The 22,728-nt window shown below is 50.5% G+C and overlaps 7 protein-coding genes across 7 annotated transcripts; 3 read left to right on the top strand and 4 right to left on the bottom strand.

Annotated features, from left to right (window-relative positions):
• Positions 1-296: 296 nt before the first annotated feature.
• PV10_04325 (uncharacterized protein) lies at positions 297-1,991 on the top strand (the record flags this gene model as incomplete). The annotated part of the gene is made up of 1 exon (XM_016368867.1): positions 297-1,991. The coding sequence occupies one exon, from the start codon at positions 297-299 to the stop codon at positions 1,989-1,991; it is 1,695 nt and encodes a 564-aa protein (XP_016224655.1).
• A 1,309-nt stretch (positions 1,992-3,300) lies between these two features.
• PV10_04324 (uncharacterized protein) lies at positions 3,301-5,881 on the bottom strand. The gene is made up of 2 exons (XM_016368866.1): positions 5,629-5,881; positions 3,301-5,571 (listed from the first exon to the last, which is right to left on the bottom strand). Exons 1-2 carry the CDS (start codon positions 5,766-5,768, stop codon positions 3,471-3,473), a joined length of 2,241 nt encoding a protein of 746 aa, XP_016224654.1. The 5' UTR covers positions 5,769-5,881; the 3' UTR covers positions 3,301-3,470.
• A 321-nt stretch (positions 5,882-6,202) lies between these two features.
• PV10_04323 (uncharacterized protein) lies at positions 6,203-7,387 on the top strand (the record flags this gene model as incomplete). The annotated part of the gene is made up of 1 exon (XM_016368865.1): positions 6,203-7,387. One exon carries the CDS (start codon positions 6,203-6,205, stop codon positions 7,385-7,387), a length of 1,185 nt encoding a protein of 394 aa, XP_016224653.1.
• A 279-nt stretch (positions 7,388-7,666) lies between these two features.
• Positions 7,667-8,897, top strand: PV10_04322 (uncharacterized protein). The gene is made up of 2 exons (XM_016368864.1): positions 7,667-7,966; positions 8,020-8,897. The coding sequence occupies exons 1-2, from the start codon at positions 7,959-7,961 to the stop codon at positions 8,546-8,548; spliced, it is 537 nt and encodes a 178-aa protein (XP_016224652.1). The 5' UTR covers positions 7,667-7,958; the 3' UTR covers positions 8,549-8,897.
• Positions 8,898-8,915: 18 nt separating this feature from the next.
• On the bottom strand, positions 8,916-11,009 carry PV10_04321 (uncharacterized protein; the record flags this gene model as incomplete). The annotated part of the gene is made up of 2 exons (XM_016368863.1): positions 8,916-10,823; positions 10,874-11,009. 2 exons carry the CDS (start codon positions 11,007-11,009, stop codon positions 9,163-9,165), a joined length of 1,797 nt encoding a protein of 598 aa, XP_016224651.1. The 3' UTR covers positions 8,916-9,162.
• An 854-nt stretch (positions 11,010-11,863) lies between these two features.
• On the bottom strand, positions 11,864-13,965 carry PV10_04320 (uncharacterized protein; the record flags this gene model as incomplete). The annotated part of the gene is made up of 2 exons (XM_016368862.1): positions 11,864-13,870; positions 13,942-13,965. 2 exons carry the CDS (start codon positions 13,963-13,965, stop codon positions 11,864-11,866), a joined length of 2,031 nt encoding a protein of 676 aa, XP_016224650.1.
• Positions 13,966-16,310: 2,345 nt separating this feature from the next.
• Positions 16,311-20,365, bottom strand: PV10_04319 (uncharacterized protein; the record flags this gene model as incomplete). Its single annotated transcript, XM_016368861.1, has 6 exons — positions 16,311-17,433; positions 17,491-17,674; positions 18,219-18,339; positions 18,400-19,089; positions 19,145-19,755; positions 19,810-20,365. 6 exons carry the CDS (start codon positions 20,363-20,365, stop codon positions 16,311-16,313), a joined length of 3,285 nt encoding a protein of 1,094 aa, XP_016224649.1.
• Positions 20,366-22,728: the final 2,363 nt, after the last annotated feature.

The raw sequence follows: 22,728 nt of genomic DNA, 5'->3' as shown, positions 1-22,728 counted from the left end.
CTTTGACAAAAGGATGGAGAAATAACCGTCATGCTCCACCTCGTCTCCGCATTCTACGGCGTGGTTGAACCCTGCCATCGTGACCCATCAGCTTTCCTCAAACAAATGTGTCACCGATGACGATAGAGTTGCCAACTTTTCCCAATTGTCAGCCGTGTTATAGGTCAAGTATATGATATGTCTAGGTAGGAATGAGGTCTGAGAATACTTACTCTCCTTTCCTCCCTACGACTCTCCTCCAACTGATTTTCTATAACCATTCATCTAGAAAATAACTTTCTCGTTTCTTCACCACCATGCCATCCGTTGTCACCAAGATAAAAGATGCACTCCACGGGGATCATGACAGCCGGGACGAGTATCGGTCGGATGGACTAGAAAGATCCGACGACCGAATCTCAGGTACCCACGGCCATGGCTCCTCCAATCTTCCTGGATCGTATCCTGGTCAGGAGTCAGGAACATCGCAAGCTGTCCATCAGGACGGCCGAGAATATGTCGCTCCTCATGGAACTGCAGTCGGACAACAGAGTCAAAATACTGGTGGCTCCCTCGACCCTGTTGGATCTAACCAACCGCATTCTAGGACCACAACCACGACCCAGACATCAACCCACGGCGGGTTTGGTGACGCCTCACAAGGATACGGGACGACAGGACATCCGCAAGACCGACCCCTTGGTGAAATTCAACCTGGTACCCGTGGCCAGAATGAAGTCACTGATGACCGTAATCTGATGGACCCTGCTTCACGAGGCACAGGATCCAATGTCCTCGATGGAAGTCGTACTGGCACCGATACCACCAGCGGTGGCGGGCTGGGACATGATTCTCGCTCGACGGGGTCCAATAAACTCCATCGCCGCGACGATCCTCGAGGCTACGAATCCAACCCTGGTCATAGCTCTACTACTCACGGCTCATCTAATGTTGCCGGGAGCGGTGTCACAAGCGGCCACAAGGGTCAAGGCCAGCATCTCCGCGAAGAGATTGCTGATCCAAATGATCGCCGTCACGCAGGTGGTTCGTACGGGACCGATCAATATGACGATAAAACCCGTTCGTCGCATCATGATCCCAGCCGAGCCGCCGCTGTAGGGGCAGGAGGCGTCGGCGCAGGTCTTGCAGCGTCACAGATCCCTGATCGCTCACGCCGTCATGACAATGATGACTCACGACACGCTTCTTCCAATATAGGTGGGAACCAGTCTTATGATACTGCAAGCAGTGGAACCAGCCGACATGACTATGCCGGTCGTGATACTGGCCGTGACACTGGCCATGGAGGTATCTATAACACTGTCGTCGGCGCTGGAAGTGAAGACGATCACACCCGTCCTCACGGCGCTCACGGTACTCACGGCTCGGGAATCGGATCTGGCTCTGGTCCTGGCCCTACCGGCAGCGGCCGCCAATATGAATCTCATCCCGGCACAACCTCTGGCCTCAGCGGCCAAGGTCACGTCCCTCGTGAAGCAGGCGATGGTCGCCACACCACGTCTGGAGGCAGATCAGGCCTATCGGGCCCCGAGGCTGCCGGTCTAGCTGCTGCTGGCGCAGGAGTCGGCGCAGCCGGTGCATATGGTGCATCACGAGCCCATGACCGTGATGGAGATCGTGCCCAAGGTCAAGGCCAAGCTGGCGGCCAATATTCAGATACAGGTCTTGGATCTCGCGGTGGTGGTCCGGATACGTCGATGAATCCATCTGCATATCCCGCCCAATCTCAATCTCAATCTCAATTCCAGCAGCCAGGCGCCATGGGACAAGGTCCTACCGGCCGAGGTGCGATGGCAAGAGACTCAAACGCCATTCCTGGTGCGGGTGGAATGGGGCCTTCGTCGTCTTCTTCTTCTGGTGGTGGTGGACATGGATTGGATTCCCTCCCTCCTGGCGCCAGACTACTGCACAAATGTACCCATTGCGGCCAGGACAATGATATTAGCCATTATTTGAGGAAAGATGTGGCATATCGTATCGAGCAACAGTGAGAAGTTGGTTGGTCTGTTGCGATTTGATTGAGTTAGTTGGCTTTGCCTCGTCGGATAGTACAGTATGTATATATCATAATATCAAGCGATTTGTTAGCATGAGCAACTATTTCCATTGTAAATTCAGACAGTCCTCAGTCATTAGCCCACACTCGCGAGGAAGACGATACATATATGCTTTCCTAATTCCTCACTTCAAGTTTCAAGGGTTTAATCTAGGAAGGAACGAAGGTCATGGTGACTCGGCATAGATCAGGTATCTGTATACACGTATATCTCACCCCCCTTTTAGAAAAGTCCTGTCATTGTCAACATATCACATCACCTATAACTACCATTATATCTTCCTATTATATTCCCTAAACCCCTAAAAGAAGTTTACCTACATATCCTAAGTGCTCAGGCAAAACTCGCAACTTGTCACTCGGCCCTCACAACCACAGTTTGGAGAAAAATACATCATTCTGGTCAACTATCTCACAGGAAAGAGGTACAGAGACAGATCCTGATGATTGGAAAACACACATGTCTTGTGTCATGACAATAGACCTGACGACGATCCCATTACCTGACGCAGTTGTCGTGCTACTCGCTCTGATGATGGTGACGGTTCTAATGCTGCTCCTTCAGCGAGCTTTATGGTCTTCGAAGTACTTCCCCTGGTGGCCTCACTCCTACTATTGTGGACTGGTCCGACGTCGTCTCACTATCAAATACGATCACCACCACCAGCATCAGCATCCTTCTTCTCAACACCCGACCATCTCAGACATCTACTGTATTGCATTCCTACTCGCACAAGTCATGCCCAGAGACGTGGTGCCCATTGTCATGGACTATGCCGAGCTATGGCATTATTTCCCCCTTGTGAGGACCAACCGGTTCGTGGAGATCAATCACCGAGTTGGGAGGCAGATCTACTTGATGGCAACGATTCCTCGATCTTTGCCACCCGGGGCGGTTCGTTCCTTGACTGTCAAAATCCTCTCGTCGGATTTAAACAAAGGCCTACGGACTTTCAACCATGGTGGTCAGAATCCATTTTCGTTTTTCCAATTGTCCTTGATGACAGCTGCGAGAATGGCTGTCGATTTGGATTGTGATGTCGACAATTGGATCAGAGATGATTCGTCCTCGATGATTCTCAATCACCATCATTCACAGGATTATACCATGTACAGTAGATGGTGTAGTGTGCATGATCCTGATCGCGAATCACGGGCCCTGGTCAGGAGTATAGGTCCGGGAGATAAACTTGCGTTGATCATGCGGGTCACCAAGGCAGCGTATGTGAGCTCGGCCAAATTTGCAAGTATAGAGTGTCAGGTGGCGTTGGTCAGGAGGATGTAAGGGTCGTCATGACGTTGGAAGACTGTGTTTGTCTCCTCAATGGATCAGGATTCTCCTTTTTACCGCCTTTTGACCATCACTTGGACAGATTTCGGGTTATAGATCAACTCTTCGCCTATTTGAGGCTCATCATTCCCCTTCTCCTGGGACACCACCTTCTCTCCGTCCTCTGACTTCTCTCACCAAACCTTTGGCCTCTTCAACTTCGTATCCATCCATACACAGCTCTTCCGCCAGTCTTTCTGCGCGGTCGAAGTCGCCTTGTTTGACACTGTATCTCGCAAGCCATAGACGGGCTTTACTCGTCGTTGCCGTGGTTCCTGTACCAAATCCATCGCCTTCGCCTTCACCATGCCCGTCTTGGGCGTCACCATCGACGCCATCCTCCTCGTCCGATCGACTGGATAATATCTCAGTGTCATCGTCACCCGCTCCGGAGAGGTCAATATCTCCATCTCCATCCATCTCGGATCCCGCCTCTGCTCTCAGTGCTGCTACACGTTGTCTTTGCTCGTCCCTTTTCGCTTCTCGTCTTGCTCGTTTGCGCTGCACCTTCTGAACGGTCAAGCCAGTGGCGCCCGTTTCTTGTTGCACGCACAGATCCATATATTTCGCCGCCTCATCCTCCTGAGCCATGCGTTCGTACAACAAAGCGATCTGGAAAAGCGTCTCTGGATCGAGCAACTTGCGAGATTGGGGTTTCTTGGTGGGCGGGATGCTGTTCAACGATGCACCTGCATTGAATGACTGTGTTCCTGCCGACGCCGCGTCATCCTCAAAATACGCTCCCGCAACCAGTGCCCTCTTGAGAGCCTTGATAGCTTGCTCTGTTCGATCCATCTTAGAATAGCAGCTACCCACCGCCTGCCACATTTTAGGATCGTAAGGTCGTAGACCAGCGGCTCGTTGATAGTAGAAAAGAGCGTAGAATCCCATATCGAGAACCTCATAGGCTTGACCAAGGCCGTACCATGCACGATAATCCTTCCGGTTGACGTCGACCGCACGCCGGTAGGACTCGATGGCTGCGTGCGTGTTTTTCAGCTCGATGTATTCGTGGCCCATCAATGTCCAGGCTGAAAGGAACGACCGGTCCAAAGTCAAGGCACGCCGAAAGTACATGACGGCCTTTTCATGCTGCGAACACAGCGAGTAATAATTTCCCACCACGCAACATGTTTCAGGGCGGAATTTGTCGACCGAGGTAGCCAGGTGAGCCAAAAATGCAAGTTTGGGGCGATCAGCCATGACGTATAGAATGTTGGAATAATGATCGAGACCATCGAGACGGTGGGGATGCGTGGTGAGGAGGTCTTGAAACAATGAGGCTGCGAGCTCGTAATCCTTGTTATGGTAGTGAGAGAGCGCAAGCTGGTGGATCAAAAAGGTTGAGGTCGGGAAATAGGAGAGCAAGATTTTGAGGTGGTTATAGGTGGTGGATTGATCTGATGTAGAAAAGAGATCGACACTGACATAGGTCTGGTACATGATCGACATGATGTTGACAGGAAGGACATGGGCGTTGAGGTCATCGATAGAGCTCAGCAGAGCGCCAAGTTCCTCCCACGCGCCCCAGTGGTAAGGATTGAGTCGGACACTGCGTAATAGCCATTGCTGAGCCAACTCTTCTTGTCTGGACTTGGCCAAGACAACACCATAGAGATATTCAAGCCAGCCCTGGGACCGCTTAAGCTGGACATCTTGTTTGTCTCGAAACTGAAAATAAGATTCGAGAGCTCGTGTTAGGGCCACTAACTCGCGATTTGTGGTCTGACCTCCGTCGGCTGGACCAAGAACCATCTCACTCTCCTCGTCTTTCCGCTTTTCTCCTGCAATATATCGAGCATAGAGGGCCAGGAAGAGAGACTTCTGGCTCAGGCGTGGGAACGGGTTTGTGGGTGAAGGACCATCCTGTCGCGATTTCCCTTTGGTCTTTGCCGGCGTAGTATTGGGGGTGCGGCCTTTTGGCTTTTCAAATATAGCAAGGCCACCTGCTGGAATGGATGGTGGCAGAAAGACGGCGGCACATCGGTCGAATTCTTTGGTGTCAAAATAGGATTTGGCAAGGAGGTATTTTGGTGCTTCCTTGGCTTCAAGAGAGGCTTCTTCTGGGTCATCATATGTCGTGGAGAATATCTGGTACGAGGATTGGACGTTATTCGTATCATTCGTTGGGAAGTCGTTGCCGGAGTCGTGAAGTTCAGGAAGAGAGTCTAACATTTCGGCCGCCCTGTAGTGATCAGTGGGCTGACTTTGATTGAGAGCTCAGACACATCTAAACACACACCATTTTGCAGACTGGTACAGACAACGCTCGGAGCATTTTATGGAAGCCTCGGCCAGTCGTAAGCGTAATTCTTCAACAACTTCGGCATCGGTTTCGGCGGCGGCAGAACCGAGACTATCAGTCTGTCGATTGGGGCCCATGACGACAGAGTATACAAAGGATTCAGTCGACAATGAGGCGTTACATTCGCATTGTCAAACTCTGTCTTAGCGTAACATAGTCGGCAACTAGGAGGAGAAGACACAGGGGAAACGTCGACCAAGGCGAGAGTGGGATGGAGAGGGAGGGTGAAATGTTGTTGTCTGTCGCTCATAAATTTGTTGGAGTTGTTGGAGAGGCAGGCGCAACCGCAAGCCCAAACGCGTCGCGGGGAGATGGCGCGTCTATTGAAATGATCCACCGCAGCCTATATGCAAGGCTGAGTGCCAGCCTTGCGAGGACTTCTCCGCTTGTCTCGACAGGGCGCATGGTGGATTCTTTGAGTGATTCAATGTTCACATCGGAGTATAGTAGATGGATAACATATCAACACAAGTCTATCATCAAAGGAGCACATTGAGGCGACTCGATCAACATGGATCTATCAAGGCTGCTCCCTGCCGGATCTGGCAACTCCATCTCGTGCGTCGACATGCATACCACTGGTGAACCGACTAGAGTTATTGTGAAGGGTTATCCTAGACTCACTGGGACACTTCTGGAACAGAGGGCTCAAGCAAAGTCAGAATTCGATCATGTTAGACGAAGGTTGATGTTGGAACCTCGAGGTCATTACGACATGTATGGCGCCATTCTACGGCCTGAGACAGAGTTGACCAAAAGCGGCGAGGCGCATATCGGGGTTCTTTTCACCACCAACGATGGATACAGCACAATGTGTGGACACGCAACCATCGCCTTAGGTCGGCTACTATTGGACACGCATGATCTCGACTTCTTTCCTCGTAGGAATGATATTAAGCACGACGCTGAGACGAGGACCGCCACCCTCAACCTTCATGCTCCTTGTGGTCTACTCAAAGTGAGTGTTCCAGTCAATGCAGAAGGTTCAGCTTCAGATCCTACTCGGCCAGTGTCCTTTGTCTCTGTGCCGTCCTTTGCAACGGGAACCGATGTTATTCTGTCAATTCCCGAGGCCAATCAATGGCCTGAGATAAAGGGTGGCAGTGGGAAGTTGCGGGTGGACTTTGCGTATGGAGGCGCGTTTTATTGTTTTGTGTCGGCGCAGAATCTTGGCTTTCCAGGAGGGTTGCATGGTCGGGATCTCGATCGATTGAGCGTGGCCACGGCCTCCTTGAAATCATACCTCATAGCCGACTCTGGCTACAAGTCATACTTTGAGCATCCAGAACATCAGGACCTTAGTTTCTTGTATGGAGTGATTGTGACGGATGATTCGAATGAGGAAGAAAATGGTGGTTCAGAGGTTGGGCTGTGTTTCTTTGCCAACCAGGAGATTGACAGATCACCTACTGGGAGTGGAGTGGCAGCCCGTGCGGCACTTGCCATTCAGAAGGGCGAGAGAAAGATTGGTGAGGAATGGGTATATCATTCCTTGGTTTCTCGGGAGAAGAAGGGCCCCGGGTTTACGGGCACGGTGGTGGAGGAAGTGCAAACTCCCAGGTCATATCCAGCATCAGCATCTCATCAATATCGGGTAAGGGTTGAGGGCAAGGCATTCTACACAGGGGTCAGTACATTCCTTGTGGAAGAAGAAGACCCTTTAGGGGATGATGGATTTATATTTAGAGAGTTGTAAAGAGATGAGACAGAAGATAAATCAGACATGAGAGTGGTGAGAAGAGAAGGACAAGGAGAAGTTGAACGAGAGAAGAAGTGGAAATGGATTTGAAAATGGAAGGTCCAGATAGGTAAACACGGGCAGGCACGACTGACACACACGTGGGGATAAAGCCACAGTGCACTTCTGACAGCAGCCACAGCGGTCAGGCACAAGCCTCACGTCATGTGACATCATCGGCAAAATAGGTACAATGACTTTTGATTCACTTTATTCCAAAGGCCAACTCACGCACTTGTTCGTCTCAACCTCCACCAGAGTCTCGACCGTGTTCCCCATTGCCACTCCAACACCTCCCTCCTCTCGCACCCGGTGACCGGCTTGGTCCTCCTTTGCTTGATCCCACCACTCATCAACTCGTGTCAGGACACAAGGCAGCCAGACACTGGAGGACACCGTTGCAGCATCACAAAACCCTCAATTTTCTTCAACCTCTGCGTCGCACAACTTCTGAGCCATCTCGTCAAAGTCTTTCTCGCCTTCCTCCATGAATACTTCATCGTTGAAATAAAACCCACAACCCATTACAATGTCAAAGTGCGTCTTTTCAGCATTCCTCAGCGAACAAATTAATTGACACCTCCGTATAGTAACCGCTATTCATCCCTCAACCGACGAGCCCCCCCTTCATCCTCACTCTTTCAAGACTATCCTGGCTCTCGCCCCTCTAGTTCCTCCTCGACTCCTCGACCCGGTGGCTATGGCGGTTATTCCTCAAATTCACATACCCAGCCCTCCGCATCTCCTTACCTGAACCCATATCCTCAAGACAATACGCCCTCTTCCGCTTTTCGACCTGCTACTCCCAACTCCAAAGGCCAATATTCAACCTCGGTTCTAGAAGAGCTAGAATCCCAGAATGAAATCACCGCCACAACATTACTGTCCCAGAAAGTCTCTCAATTGAAATCCCTTACCGTAGCCATTGGCGACGAGATTCGTGACTCGAGTTCACTGGCTGCTCAAATCAATGACTCGTTTGAAAACACTGGCGTCCGGTTACGGGGCACCATGAGGAGGATGTTAAGGATGGCGGAAAAGACAGGTGTCGGGTGGAGGGTTTGGCTCCTGTTCTTCATCGCCGTCTGGGCCCTCTTTGCTTATGTCTGGCTGTTTTGAACCTCATGAGCTATTCCCAACAATGGTCCCTCTTCATTTCCTTGTTGCGAGCGACACTGTTGTTGATTATTGATTTTGAGCACGGCGTTCAGGAGTCTTGCATCAGAGCCATTCTCGATTTGCCGAGGTGTATTGTGGAATTATTTTGCACGAGCAGATACGGTCACCGTTGATCAAATATTCCCTCGCTGCTGTCATACGACATGTGCCGGACGGCCCTGGTCACCTTCGTCTCTGCGTATCCCGCAGTTTTGCGCAGGGCAGAAGGATGCGAACATGTCATTTATGGACTATGTATTAAGAATGCAATGTATATATATCACCAAAGGTGGCAATCTGCCAGTAATTTAACACTTCTCAAAAAGTATTCTATTCATGTTCAGATTAATCATTCGCCTCATGAGCAAGGTGTAGGTCTATGCTTGGCCATGGTCTGTGGAACCTTCCTGGACCCATGCTGTTTTGTTTACCATATACAATGACTCTAATTCTCACAGGTATTTTCTGCCCGACCAAGTAGGCTTCGAGGTTGCATACTCACCACATGCCCGTCAGGAGGAAGTACCAATTTCACACCCAGTCCGCATGCCCTCGAATAGATGGACGTCCCTGAATCACGTCTGACCATCAACTTCACCTCTCCGCCTCGAGGTCAGGAACCTACCACTCCTCCGACTCGTATTCTGGCTCTGAACGCGGCGATGGGTTGGATGTACGCCCTCAATCGAACCATTTCCGCGTCCTTGTCCAATTGGCGTATCTCCCCAACCATCATTCCCCATCTCACCAGCACTGTTACCAATATGAGAGAGTTCAGGCGTAAAGAGACCACCGCTTGAATTCGACGCAATCGCAGGATTAGTCGTACCGCCATTGCCGCTGCCGCTGCCACTGCCACCAGTACCCTCATTTCCAATCCCGCCTCTCCTTGCTGCGCGCCCGAACAATGTCCTCCTAGCACTTCCGCCCACGGCCGCCGCAGCACCATCGAGCCAGGCCCTAGCTGCGCCCGTTCGTGATGATGACCCAGGGTTCGAGTTGGGATTCGACGCTGTGGCATTTTCCATTTCCAGACGGTGATTTGCAGCTGAGGCCGCGGTCGCCGCATTGGCTCTGACAGCTCGGAAGTTCGCGTATCTGGGGTTTACGGCGACACCGGTCGATGTGAAAGGGTCGGGGCTGTCCTGGTTCACATCTTGATGGTAACTTCTGTGTTGACTTGAGCTGTCAATTGTCGCGGGTGAGTCGAACGTTTCGGGTGTTGCGATGTAAGCTTGATGTCGATTACCGCTGATTACGCGTGTCGCGCGAGGCGGTGGGCCAGGCTGGAGGAATGAAGATGACGGTCCGGGCTGTCTGGTCTGAGCGGAGATCTGGGAATCAGATGGAACATGAGGCGAACGTTCTGAAATCCACGGTCCAGAGCTCCGACCGTGCGGTCGGCCACTGGTTAAGCCACCAGACATCCGCTCACTGGTACCGCTCATGCCACCCAGGCTTTCGCGCTGTAGTTGATTGGGTAAGATTGAGATGTCCATTTCACTCTCATCAAGTTCCGTATCAGTATGCTCCCAGCCTTGTTCGGATTCTGGCTCAGGCACATCGTCATCGAGATCGCGTTCGCCGTCGTCGTCCATCTCCTCGTCTTGATCAAAGATCTCGTCCTCGTCGAGCATGGCGTTGGCAAGGTCTTCGGCTTCCCGCTCGTCATAGTCGTACTCACTTCCTGGCACTGGAACTCTGACTCCCGCCACAATTGCCGTGCCGTGTCTGAAGTGGCCAGACCTTCGACCATGATGCGGACTGCCGCCACCACCAGTAGTCCGGACTGCGCCTGGCAAAGATGGATTCAGCTCAGCTGTCTCCTCGTCCGTATCTGGTTCTCGTCGTGAATCGTAAACCCATGCACCGTTCCCACTTTCGGGGTCTGGTGACATGACATCCTCGTCTTCATCCCCAGTCTCATCACCGTCGTCATCAAGATCAAGATCTTGGTCATCCGCTTCAGGAATATCATCATCAAGGTCGCCCTCCTCCATGCCTTCCATCTCACCCTCGTCTTCTACTTCTTCATCCCCTTGATCATCAAACCCACCATCATCATCCATGTCGGGAATATCAGCATCAAGATCCCTCCCACCCTCTGGCTCTCCCGTCTCAGCCAATCTCGCCTGCCGCTCCTGTTCCTCGCGCTCCATCTCCATCCGTTCCTGCAACTCCACCTCCCTCAACTGTCTCTCGACCTCCTCCCTTTCCAATTCCTCCTCGCGTCGACCTAGCATAGTCTTAGCGCACCCTGCCGGCTTCAGCCAACTGTACCCGTACATGGCGATGGCGAGTTTGCGTTGCGTAATGCTCCGCTCGTCAGCGGAGAGAAGAGCAAGTGTGCTGTTGCGGTTGTTGTTGCTGGGTTTCTGTCGCCGTGAGGCATGGTGGTGGTGATGGTGGTGATTGTGCGCATGTTGGTTATTGGAAAGACTCGGGTCAGTGGACGAAGCCACTGGGGGGAGAAGAGATGATGAGGGTGGCGGTACAAGTGGGAGAGAAGATGTAAGTAGCATTGTGTCGGTGGTGATAGGGTGTGAAAGTCTTTGAGGTCGTCTACTTCTTTACGCTTCCATTAAAGATGAATGGTGCCAGATCATTGAGATTGTCCAGAACCGGGAAAAGACTGGTGGTTGATCAGGAGAGAGATCGAGTACCAGAGAGCATGGGTGACGTGACGCGGTCCACGTGACGGAAGGCAATCTTTGTTGTCGACCTAGAGGTCATGAACCCATTCTTGAAGTTGTCAATCTCGTCATCACTAGATTATACCTCAATGAAACACGAGACTATAGTATAAGTCCACAGTTGGTTATATTGCCGTTCTGCTAGATGACGCGGAGAAACGACGATATGTAAACACGGCGAACTCGAACTTCGACTTGCCAAGAGGTATATCCAAATCGGGATATATTTAATGCCGCTTTACTCGTCATCTCGCAACATCCCAACAGCGCCCTAATCATACATGCATTGATGCCTGCCATCGCTATGGCTGTACTATATTCGAGGAAGAACTCGAACTGAGCAATGTCATCTTGTAGTCTTAGTCCATAGTCTGTTACATACCCTCTCTCCTCGCTCCCCTCGACATGAACAGCGAGGCTCGTCCATTGCAAGGCTCTGCCCTGACAGGATATTTTAAGGTGCGGACGAAGCATGTTTTTGGACCAGGGCGTAATACTATTCCTTCTTCAGTCTGATGCTATGGAGTACTAGAAGCTAAATTGTTGATAAAGTGGAAAGATATCTCATCCAACACCGAAATACCTATAGGAAGACCAGACGAGCAGAAGATCTTCCATTCACACCAGTTGCCAGCACAACAATCATAGCTTTGTTCACATCTGGAACTCTCTTCTCTTCAGGACGGTCAATTGTCACAGGTTTAAGATCCGTCACTGCTTCCCATGCTCCATTCGAAAGCTTGGTGGTCTTGACTTCGTCTCCATCGACGAAAACCTTCAACGATTCCACCTCATCTTCTTTAATGCTGCCCACGATTTGGACCTCGTCGCCTGTTCGCACAGTCTTTTGTTCATCCACCGTCAACGAAGGAGGCGACTGACCCAGTTGTTTTGGTTCTGGTGTAAACGAGATAGCATCACTAGGCAACTCAGGGGTTCGGCTGGGCTTCTGGCGGAGCTTGCTTGCATTCTCGAACGCATATGCATAGCGGAACAACGAGTTGTCGTCATATGCCTTGGATGCAAAGGTGAGGTTAACTGGCATCGAGATATCTGCCATGTTGCCCATTGGCACACTGACGGTTGGGATACCCAGCTGGCGAATGGCGCAGTTGCCGTTGGAGAAGAGGACTCCGTTGGCCCAGGCATGCGCGGCGGATTCTTCATTAATATCAGCGTCTGCTTTGCCTACGTCCGCGTTACATGGCCACACGACAGCATCCAAACCTGAGGCGTCGAGCCACTCTTCGAAATCTGCTTTTCGTTTTGCTTCGAGGTTCTTCAATGCTTGACCCAATCCGGGGATCTCATATGTCGGAACTCTGCCACCTGTGATGTGTTCAACAACGGCAGTATGGCGAACAAGAGGATCGTCGACATCATATTTGTCGGGAATGGTTCCTGGAGGTTGTGGGAAGATGGTAGCAGAGTCGATTTTGCCGAGGGATGTTGCGACGTTGGCGTCGCCATTGGCAACGAGAAAATCATCCCAGGCATAAGACATGAGTTGACACATGTCGACTTCGTTTCGATGTGGAGGAGCGATGGTTTGTGGCGCGTTTTCAAATCCTGGCTCAGGGGCCTCGAACTTGGTGACAACAGGGAAATCAACTTCTTCGACTGTTGCACCGAGTCCTTCCAATATCTTGCGGGCATTGTTCCACAAGTCAATGACGGATGCGCGAGTGTAGACTTTTCTGGCCGTTGGGTCAGAGTCTTCTTTGCCGATATACATCTTGGGAACGCCGATTCTCTTCCCAGCCAGTGCATTGGGATCAGCAAGGCTATCAAAGGTTTTGGGTCGAATGCTGTCGACTGCCGGGAGTGGCACGAAGGGCTGTCCTCTCCAGAAGTCTCCTAACTTGGTCTCATCATGTGCGACAATCACATCCAGAAGAGCAAACATATCACGCACGGAGCGAGTATGTGGCACCACGGTGTCACAAGTCGGGAACAGTGGCCAGTTTCCTCGGATTGAGATGAGTCCTCGAGAAGGTGTGTATGCAACCAGTCCGTTGTTGGAGGCAGGAGATCGGCCAGATGAGATGGTCTCTTCACCCATACCAAATACACCAAAGCTTGATGCAGTAGCCGTTGCTGAGCCGTTGGATGAACCAGATGCAAAGGCTCCTGTGAGGTAGTCTCCGTTGTATGGTGATTCAGCACGACCATACACACCTCGCTGCATACCTCCGGCAGCCATGGGAGGCATGTTGGTTTTGCCCAAGATGACTGCACCGGCTTCCTTGATCTTATGCACGGTGAAAGCGTCTTCAGTGGCAATCAAGTTTTGAAAGGCAGGCGAGCCAGATGCAACGGTCATACCCTGGATTTTGTAGGAATCCTTGATGTTGCACGGAATCCCGTCCAATCGGTTCAAGGTCTTGCCAGCGGCACGACGGTCATCAGAGGCTTGAGCCGCCTCGAATGCCTTCTCATTGATGATTGGGATTGCATTGAGAATGGTAGACCGCCGGTCATATTTGGCAATACGGACAAAACTTCTAGCTGTCAATTCAACACTGTTGGTGTAGCCATTGGCTAATGCTAAAGAAAGGTCTGCAACAGAAGCTTCTACAATAGAGAGAGACTTCGTTGGAAGAGTCAACAATGAACACAGCATGGGAAGGAATAGTTCGAGATGCCTTGGAGGGTGCTTACCGATGGTACCTCAACAGACCCCATTGTGAACTTGCCAACTTGGTAATCTTCTGGATGATTAGTTATGAGTGATTTAGACAAAGAAGAGGTTGTTGAGTTCTGAGATGCAATTCCAATTTGTTTCATGACTTATATGAGGCATTCTTGTACATTGATGTGTTGTCGGAACCATTCAATTCCAGCTGTTAAATTTCGACTTCAGCAGCTATAGAAATATATTAACAGCTGTTATCAATATTTAGAGCTGCAAAATTGATTATTATCAACTACGCCGATTCGGTTGAACTTCTGCAGCTCTTAATTATTGTCGTCTCAGCCAATTATTATATATGCCGAGCTATCTTCTAAAGCTTGTCTGCTTATCCTCTGTTGAATCTTACGTATGAATTAGCAATGATGCTGAGCTCACAATATAGACATCGGCCATGAGCAGGCCAGGGTTTGGAACATTGAACAGAAATGCAATCATGATGGTAACGCCTCAAAGTATATATGATGGACATGATCGTAGCTTTCTTCGCCTCTCCTCGCTCTCTCTTAGACGCATCCTGACACTCTCATAATCCCTTGACTATTACAAAAGACAAAATTTGCTGAACATGGCGGTTACCCCTGACCAAGATCCCAATTATGTACCTGGCACAGTCTACCTTGTCGATGTGGGTGGACAAGTATCCTCCTCTCTCCATGATGCATCCCATCAAGACATCGTGCTTGTCCCAAGGCCGAGCTCTGATCCAGAAGATCCCTTGAATTGGTCACATCGCCGCAAAGTCGTCGCAGTCAGTATGGGCTACCTATACGTATTGGCCACAGGCATTGCAACCTCTCTTCAATACTCTGTCCTAGCCGATATCACCTCTGACACTGGCATCTCGACCGCCGAACTGGTCCAGGGCACTGGTGTCATGTTTTTGTTCTTCGGATGGGCATGTCTTATCTGGCAACCGATTGCTCTCACCTATGGCCGACGTGGAGTCTATTTGATCACAATATTTCTCACCATTCCCATCATGGTCTGGACTGCGTATTCAAATTCGGTCGGCCAGTGGTATGCACATCGCGTCTTGATCGGCATTGTGGTCTCGCCTATTGAGTCACTGCCTGAGGTCACGGTGTTTGACCTTTTCTTTGCCCACAACCGTGGCACATACATGGGTCTATATGTTTTCATTCTGTTCGGCTCCAATTTTTTGGCCCCGCTCGTTGGCGGCTGGTTGAATGATGCCTATGGATGGCGATGGACCATGCACTTCGGTACCATCCTCTTGGGAGTCATCTTTGTCATTCTCTTTTTCTTCACCGAGGAGACGATGTACTTCCGCGACACATCTGACGCACAGAGTCAAAACATCGCTCAACGGCATTTGGGAAGTGGCGACGACGTCACTAACTCACAAGAAACGAGCTCAACAAAGGAAGAAGCCAAGTTCACCACATCCGGTTCTCCTGAGCCATCGGTTCTCGACGGTGCTGGACACCCGCCCAGTATCAACTCAGGCTGGCGCAAGTACGGACTATTCAAGCTTCTTCCTGGACGACCAAGCAATGTCGACATGCTCCGCATGGCGTACCGACCGGTTCTCATGATCTTCCGGCTTCCCACCGTGGCATGGTCTGGGTTTCTCTATGGAATTAACCTGGCATGGTACAACGTGCTGAATGGGACAGCCAGCCCAGTCCTGTCAGGCAGTCCGTATAACTGGTCAGCCGCTTTAGTTGGGTGTGTCTACGCCGGTCCCATCATCGGAGCAGCCTTCGCTTCACTGTGGGCAGGAAATGCCGCTGACTGGATTGCACTCCAGCTAGCACGACGCAACAAGGGTATTCGCGAGCCAGAGCACCGCTTGTGGGTCCTAGCAGTCTCTGGAGTCATCAGTGCAGCTGGCCTGATCACCTGGGGAGTTGGCGCCTATCACCATGTCCACTGGATCGGGCTGGTCTTTGGTCTCGGCATGCTGACTTTTGGATGCGTGACTGGCGGGTCCATTGCCGTCAGCTACAACGTCGACTGCTTCAAAGAAATCGCCGGCGAGACCACTGTGTCGGTCATGTTGATCCGCAACACCATCGGCTTTGGTTTCAGCTATGCCATCACCCCATGGTGGACAACACAAGGGTTGCAAAATTGTTTCATCACCACGGCTGCAATCTCCCTGGTTTGTTCCCTCACATTTCTGTTCTTCATCGTGTATGGGAAACGAATCCGCCGCTGGTCCATTCCCGCGTATCGCAAGTACATGGTGACTCAGATTGTCTCACAGGAATGATCGAGAGCCTATGGTTAAACTTCGTGGCGTGTTGGATTGGGAAAGACCAGAGACGTGTGACTCTGGGGTGTTTGTTTGCAACTCTGCAAGTGTTCGGTCTCACATAGAAGTGTTTTCTGCTAGTTTGAGCAGTCGTTCAGCGGCGGCCGCGGCGGAGGGGATGTCATGTTCCAAGTTTTGAACTAGATCTCCGATGAATGTAATCAGACGTTTAGCTTCTGGAACATATTGTCCGTTGTCGTATCGAGAGACATTGCATATCATGTGCCCAACTCCGAGCAGCTGATGAACGATCTGTCCACTGGCAACTTTGAACATGATCAAAGGCGCTTGGCTCAGTTCCTGAAGGAAAGTCTCTGCGAGCGACATGACCTCACCGGCAGGGGCTTGACAGTACAAGAGACCCAAGATAGTCACAAGAGTCTCGGTGCAGGTGATTTGAACAGCCATGTATCTGCATCTGTTAGTCTGAAAATGGCTCGAGTCGTCGGGGGAGTCGAAAATTGAACGAGGTTTGTTGGCTTTGAGTCGTGTGAGACTATCAAGCAATGTCGTGGGCGAAGGACGATCACAAAAGACAGCCAACACGGCTTTCCGAGTTTTGGATGCACGGAGACTGAAAATGGCGTACTCCAATAGTCGAAAGAGATCCGTGATGTAGTCCCACCCGGCTGTCCATGCCTGGGCCTCGGGGTCCATAGCTGGGGTGATTCGAGGATAGTTGACGGAGACCTGTGACTCGGGCAGTCGCACGACGTGGCCGAAAACGCATGCAGAGTGGATCTCCAGACGATAGACACACCAGAAGAGTCGACGTCTCTCATCGATCTCACCGATAGAGATATCACGAGGCCATCTAGCTTCATCGTGAAAGCCATGCTGAGCCACTAATGCATGGTACATACCAAGATACCGGTGAAGGTCATTGGTGTCGCTTCGCTGGAGGGAATAGACGGAAAGTAGACCGAAGGATCGTAAATAGTCGAGATTCTGTGATTGAGGGAAATGAGCGGGGATCCTGGATACCGCTTCGGAAAAGTATAGATGGCTATCGGGTACACCACATTCTCCCAGCAAGCTGTCATCAAAGACTGCGTTGAAAGCAGCGGTCTGAGAGCTGACCGCGCAGAGAGCCATCAGCAACAGGTATGATGGCGTGGAAGGATCCGGAATCCCACTGGACCATCGTACCAAGAGATCATTCTCTGGGAGAAACGGATAGCTAGACGGGATTCAGCAACAGCATAGCTCAATCATCTGTCGAGAGATGGCAACCTACTAGCACTGGTACATAGTGTCACGATAGATGCGCAGAAGTCGCCAAATTACATCCAAAGACATGTAACTTGGAGTTTCAATTGGCGTTCTGATTCGAGGAATCTCCACATCCTTGGTTTGTGGCGTGCGAGGCTTTCTGCCTCGTTTCAACACCGGACGGTTATTTGTACATTCGATCTCGTAATCTTTGCAAGTTAGACAACCACGCTGCAGTGTTTCTTGTGTAGGATCGGCGCCTCCCGGCGCCCAACGACACCGGAGACCTCGAGCATGACAGAAGTCACAAGCGTGTGATGCCCGCTGTTTCTTCGGAAGCATATGTGACAACATGTTTCATGACAAATGGCCAGTTTTTCTGGGTGGTTGGGGTGGAAACAGTTGGTGAATCGTGTGGTCAAGTGTGGGATTAGCGACATTGTGGCCTTTACGGGGGATTTTCATTCATCAATTCAACCGCTGGTAATTTCATGCCTGCCAAGAGAGATAGCTAGAAAATTTACGTATGATAGATGTCGCTCTATACGTCGATGGAAGATCAAACCCCGCCGAGGTCCTAGCTTCTGAAACTACTTAAGATCCTGCGGAGATTCACGGCCCTCATAATTGGTCCATTGTTCGGGTAGGATCGTACGAATTGACATTGCATTAGATTATAAGAGCATTACTTGATCTGTTTTACCTGATATTTTTGGGAGTTGTCCCTTCAAGGGGCCTCTGGCCTCGACAGACCAAGGCATTCAGACAGATAATAGAAGATGTCGATGCTGTTGTATACACCTCCGAGAAGTTCTTGGCAAGGGCCCTGCGAGAACACTGGTACATCGGTCAGGGAGTGGACACCTTGGTCAGCCTGTCGCGAGACGGTTAGCAGCAATATCTTGGTAATTACCGACATTTGGACAGAACTCACCGAGACCGGAAGGGTTCCGTTAATCACGAAGCCAGTGACAGCGTCAACATAGTTGACATAGAAGTCATCGCTGTCGAACCCAGTGATATTAAGGGCTGGAACTCGCGGGCCATTCTTATGAACTTGGTAATTCTCGCGGCGATCGGGGTTGGCTGTGACTCCTTGATAGAAAGTATATCGAGGATCCCAGTTGGCGGGGAAGTGGACTCCAGGGCCATAGACAAGGTTTTGGTCGCTCCCAACAGGAGCAGAGCTGTTGGCGATGAGGTAAGCAGACAATCCGGATTGCTCGTAAACGCCAATGGCCTCGCGTTTATCACGAGGATCCTCCTTCTCGTTGAGCCATTTGGTGTCGACACTGCCCATGACATCAAAACCGTGACCGTGATCGGCAGTCACGACAACAAGAGTGTCATCAAGCTCACCGATCTCCTCGAGGTAGGCCAGAGTTGCCTTGACAGTATCGTCAAGTTCAAGCAGTTCTCCCAAAGCACGGTCATAATCCAAAACATGCATTTGCTTGTCGATGCTGGCTGCCTCGGACATAAGGAAGAATCCAGCTTCGGGGTGGCGGTTGTGAAGAATCTCAACAGCCTTGAGCGTCATTTCCTTGAGCCCGGGTTGATCAGTGGCGCTGGAATTGGAGCCATCAGGGGCAGTCTTTGGCTTATCGACGTTTTCGGGGTATACCTAATTTTGTTAACATGATGATTTCTCCACGATAACACCACCTGAACACGCTTACATTTCTGTCCAGCCACTTGGCCATGTTGCTCACAGAGAAAATGCCGAGATGCTTGGATGAGTTGTCCGAAGCTTGGAGGGCGGTGTTGTTGAGGACAACAGTGTAATCCTTGTTGGCGAACTCCTCATAGTAATCCTTGCCCTGGAAAGATCGCGAATTGGGATAGAACTGTTCAGCTCCACCCCCAAAAAGGACATCAGGGCCGGTCCAGTTTGTCCAGGTGTAGTTGGTGATTCCATTGAGGAATGAGTCTACGACGGGACCATATTGGCCACGGTCTCGGGTGTGAGCAGTGAGAGCTGCTGGAGTGGCATCAGCGATGAAGGCAGTCGAGACAATGCCCACACCGCCACCTCGCAGTCTGTGAAAGATTTCGGCAATGCTCTCTATTTTTGGGTCGTCGGCCGGGCTTTTAGAGCTGTCAACATAGACCCCAAGAGCGTTCACGGTTGTTTTGTGGCCACTGTAAAGAGCTGTAGCAGAATTGGCACTATCGGTGATGAAACTGTCGATCGAATGGGTCATTTGATGACCAAGAACAGGGAATTTGTCAAGAGCCAAAGTCGTTTGATACTTTCCATTGATGGAGTGATGGCCGAGCAAGCGAGCAGCTGTGGGTACTAGTTAGAAGATGAAGGGGAAAAGCTCAAGAAGGGTATCCCTACCAGTGATCATATTGGTGGTCATTCCGTCACCAATGAAGAGGATGACATTCTTGGCACGTTGAATCGGGGCAATATCTCTGACGGTCCAGTTGGCCACTGTTTCTGAGCCATTCTGATATGAGAGAGTGGCGATGTATTGCCCTGGCTCATAGAGGACAACCCGCCTGTATGCCTTTGCAGCGACTTTGACAAGGGAAGGGGTTTTCGCAGCCTCGGCATATAGATCCTCATACCAGGTAAAGTTCCAGTTCTCCAGTCTGGGTTCCTCGACCGAGAAGAACTCAGCCGCTGGCACAGCATTCCCGCCGTCCTTTGCGATGGTGAAAGTGAAGTTGGAGTCTGGCTCTTCGTATGGCACTCTTTCACTACCATTTTGTGGGGCGTGAACTTCAAGTCTGATGTCGAAGTATTGTCCAGGGAGGAAATCAGCTTGATCAGGTGGCAAGATACAACCTAGAGTTGGACAGGCGCCCAAGCGATGAAACGCAGTAGCAGAACATTGGGCACTGAAGGCACCAAGGAGCAAGAGTTTCTTCATGCAAAGCTGAGTTCTCATCTTGACTGATATGAGACAAGACTGGGACCCGGAAATTTCGAGGACTGGCCTACAGAGAGAACTGAGAAATGATCGTTAGGTAGAACATGATCTTTTTGTAGCTTTGGATGGTTCGTGGGACTACGGAGTAGTGGAGCCGCGGCAGCATTTTGCGTTCGCATTCTGGAAGTCCGCATTCCGAACCACATCGCACAAGTACACTAGGGTCTTCCGTAGTCCCATCGCGGACCTTTGGTTGCTTGAAGGTGTTGGTGGCAGGACGGCAGAAAATACTTTGACGACGGTGGCACACATTGGCTTACCATGGTTTTGGAAGGAGGAAACCAAGGTGTACCTTTCAAGGCTATATGCCAAGGTGCTAGTGCCGATACTAAAGTCCGGAGACTCCAGAACAAGCTTTGTCAGCCTATCAAGAAGCCCACGTTGCTAGCAGATCGACAAACAAACACCCCACTTGTCTCTATCCAAGAGCTTAGCACTCGGCGGAAGTGGTATGCAGGAAAGATATGCTACTGCTGTCCCTCAAGGTAGTATTTTTCAATCGACTCCAGTTATACATGATGCGTGCCGTCGCTCATGATTTCGATTGGAGAATCTACAGTCAATGTGTGACTAGGGTAGGTCAGTACCCGCCATAGCTGCGAGCTGTGTTGGATCAAATGAAAATTCCCAGAGCTACATCCTGGACTGAATGGCGTCATTGATAGCCTCGAAGGTGAGTGACATCGGCAAATGGGCCAAACCTTGCAGCCGAACGTGGTTTCTACTGACACCGTGCTTCGTTCAATGGTTGACAGGCGACGTCCACTGGTCTATATTGACAAAATATTTCATCCTTATGTGGGTATGAGCCTTGACTACTTGGAAACGAACTCTTGGTGGTATGAATTACGCCGAGCATCCGAAAGGCGAGAGGTATTGGCTAGAAATCTTTTGATATTGTAACCGGGGGACATGCGTCACCCAACCCTTCAATTATGCATGTCGAACGGGCAAAAACATCTGTCCTAAGTCTATCGCCTTGTCTTTACCCAACTCGCCGCAAGATATAGAGACAGATGGCTCCAGAATTCGATCATAATGCCAGTGGACAAGGTGATTGTCGACATGTACCAACGCCTCGGAGCTCCATCGTCAGAAGTCTAGTTCTCGTACCTGATCCGATGGATGGACGTACTAGCTCCATTTCGGCCACATGGCCACGGGAGTATACTCTCCGCTGCCCTGAATTTCTGCAAGGAACGAAAAACTAGTTTGACGAAAGCGGAAGTGATCCTATGGCATAGGCCCATCCACTAGAGGATGCCAGCCTCCCAAGATGTTGCATGTGTCGCAAACATTGTTCGACAGTACTCATCTCTTCTGGAAGGCTGGGTGAAGTCATCTTGATGAATTAAATAAGTCGTTGAAAAGGTCTTGGAGACCTCTCCAATCATTTGTGGCCTGGCATGGGTGGACTTCCTGTGTTAAGAAGTCTCCATTGTCTAGCTCTCCATGTCTCACGAAGAGACAGAAATTGAGGTCAACATAGGTCGTTTAGTCCAGGCAGTTGCCTGGCTGGCTCCTGCTATCGTACTTGTTCCTGCCGTTATCGGCTATGCAGCCTCAATACTTCCCAACAGCCGGGGTAACATCCAGTATACATGAAAAGTGGGCAAAATGTCGGGAATTGCACCAGCACTGTCCAGTGTGAACCTTTAATTCACTCCATGAGCAAGCTCGCCTTGCATTTAATCTTCCAGCATGCATGAGTAATTGCAGAAAGCCTCTTAAGAACGGTTCGGGACGTAGATGTACCTTTCTCAGCTGATCGCGAACGGGAAGACGACAGCCAATCGCAACAGCTCGTATTGGCTTACTGTCCCATGTCAAGCCACCACATATAAAAACTTCAGCTATACTAAGCCAGAACCCTGAGAAAGATCATCAAATTCAGTGTTTCCAGATTACAACAAGAAATAACGGTGTGTCTTGTTGCTATAAGTAGGTACGTATATGTTTCTGTCTTGAATAATGAATAGTCCATCGATCTCCTCAACTATCGCACCGCCGTCCAGACTAAAACACAACGCAGCTGACAGTACTTCTAAAACCCCTGCAATAAATTACCTAACCATTCCTTCCCTCTTCTCCCATAATGTCAATGTCATCAGCACTCCAACGAGTATTTGCACAAGTCCACTCTGCACAAGGCCTGCCATTTCCCAGTACAGTGGCCGCGCTACTCGCTCTTGGAGTCACACGATATCACGTCGACTACAGCGGCCAGTGCGTAACAACATATACACAGTCACCAGGACAAGTGGATCGAGTGTCCTTCCCAGCACCGACAGTTCAATCTGATGCAATATGGAATGCAGATG

This window comes from Exophiala mesophila, assembly GCF_000836275.1.
Source record: "Exophiala mesophila strain CBS 40295 unplaced genomic scaffold supercont1.3, whole genome shotgun sequence".
Classification (NCBI taxonomy): Eukaryota; Fungi; Ascomycota; class Eurotiomycetes; order Chaetothyriales; family Herpotrichiellaceae; genus Exophiala; species Exophiala mesophila.
This window is presented reverse-complemented; position numbering and strand designations above follow the sequence as displayed.

Coding starts and splice junctions, on each gene's coding strand:
- PV10_04324 (XM_016368866.1), bottom strand. CDS start 5,768: ATGGGCCCCAATCGACAGACTGATAGTCTCGGTTCTGCCGCCGCCGAA. Junction 5,572..5,628: donor CTGTACCAGTCTGCAAAATG/GTGTGTGTTTAG, acceptor TGATCACTACAG/GGCGGCCGAAATGTTAGACT.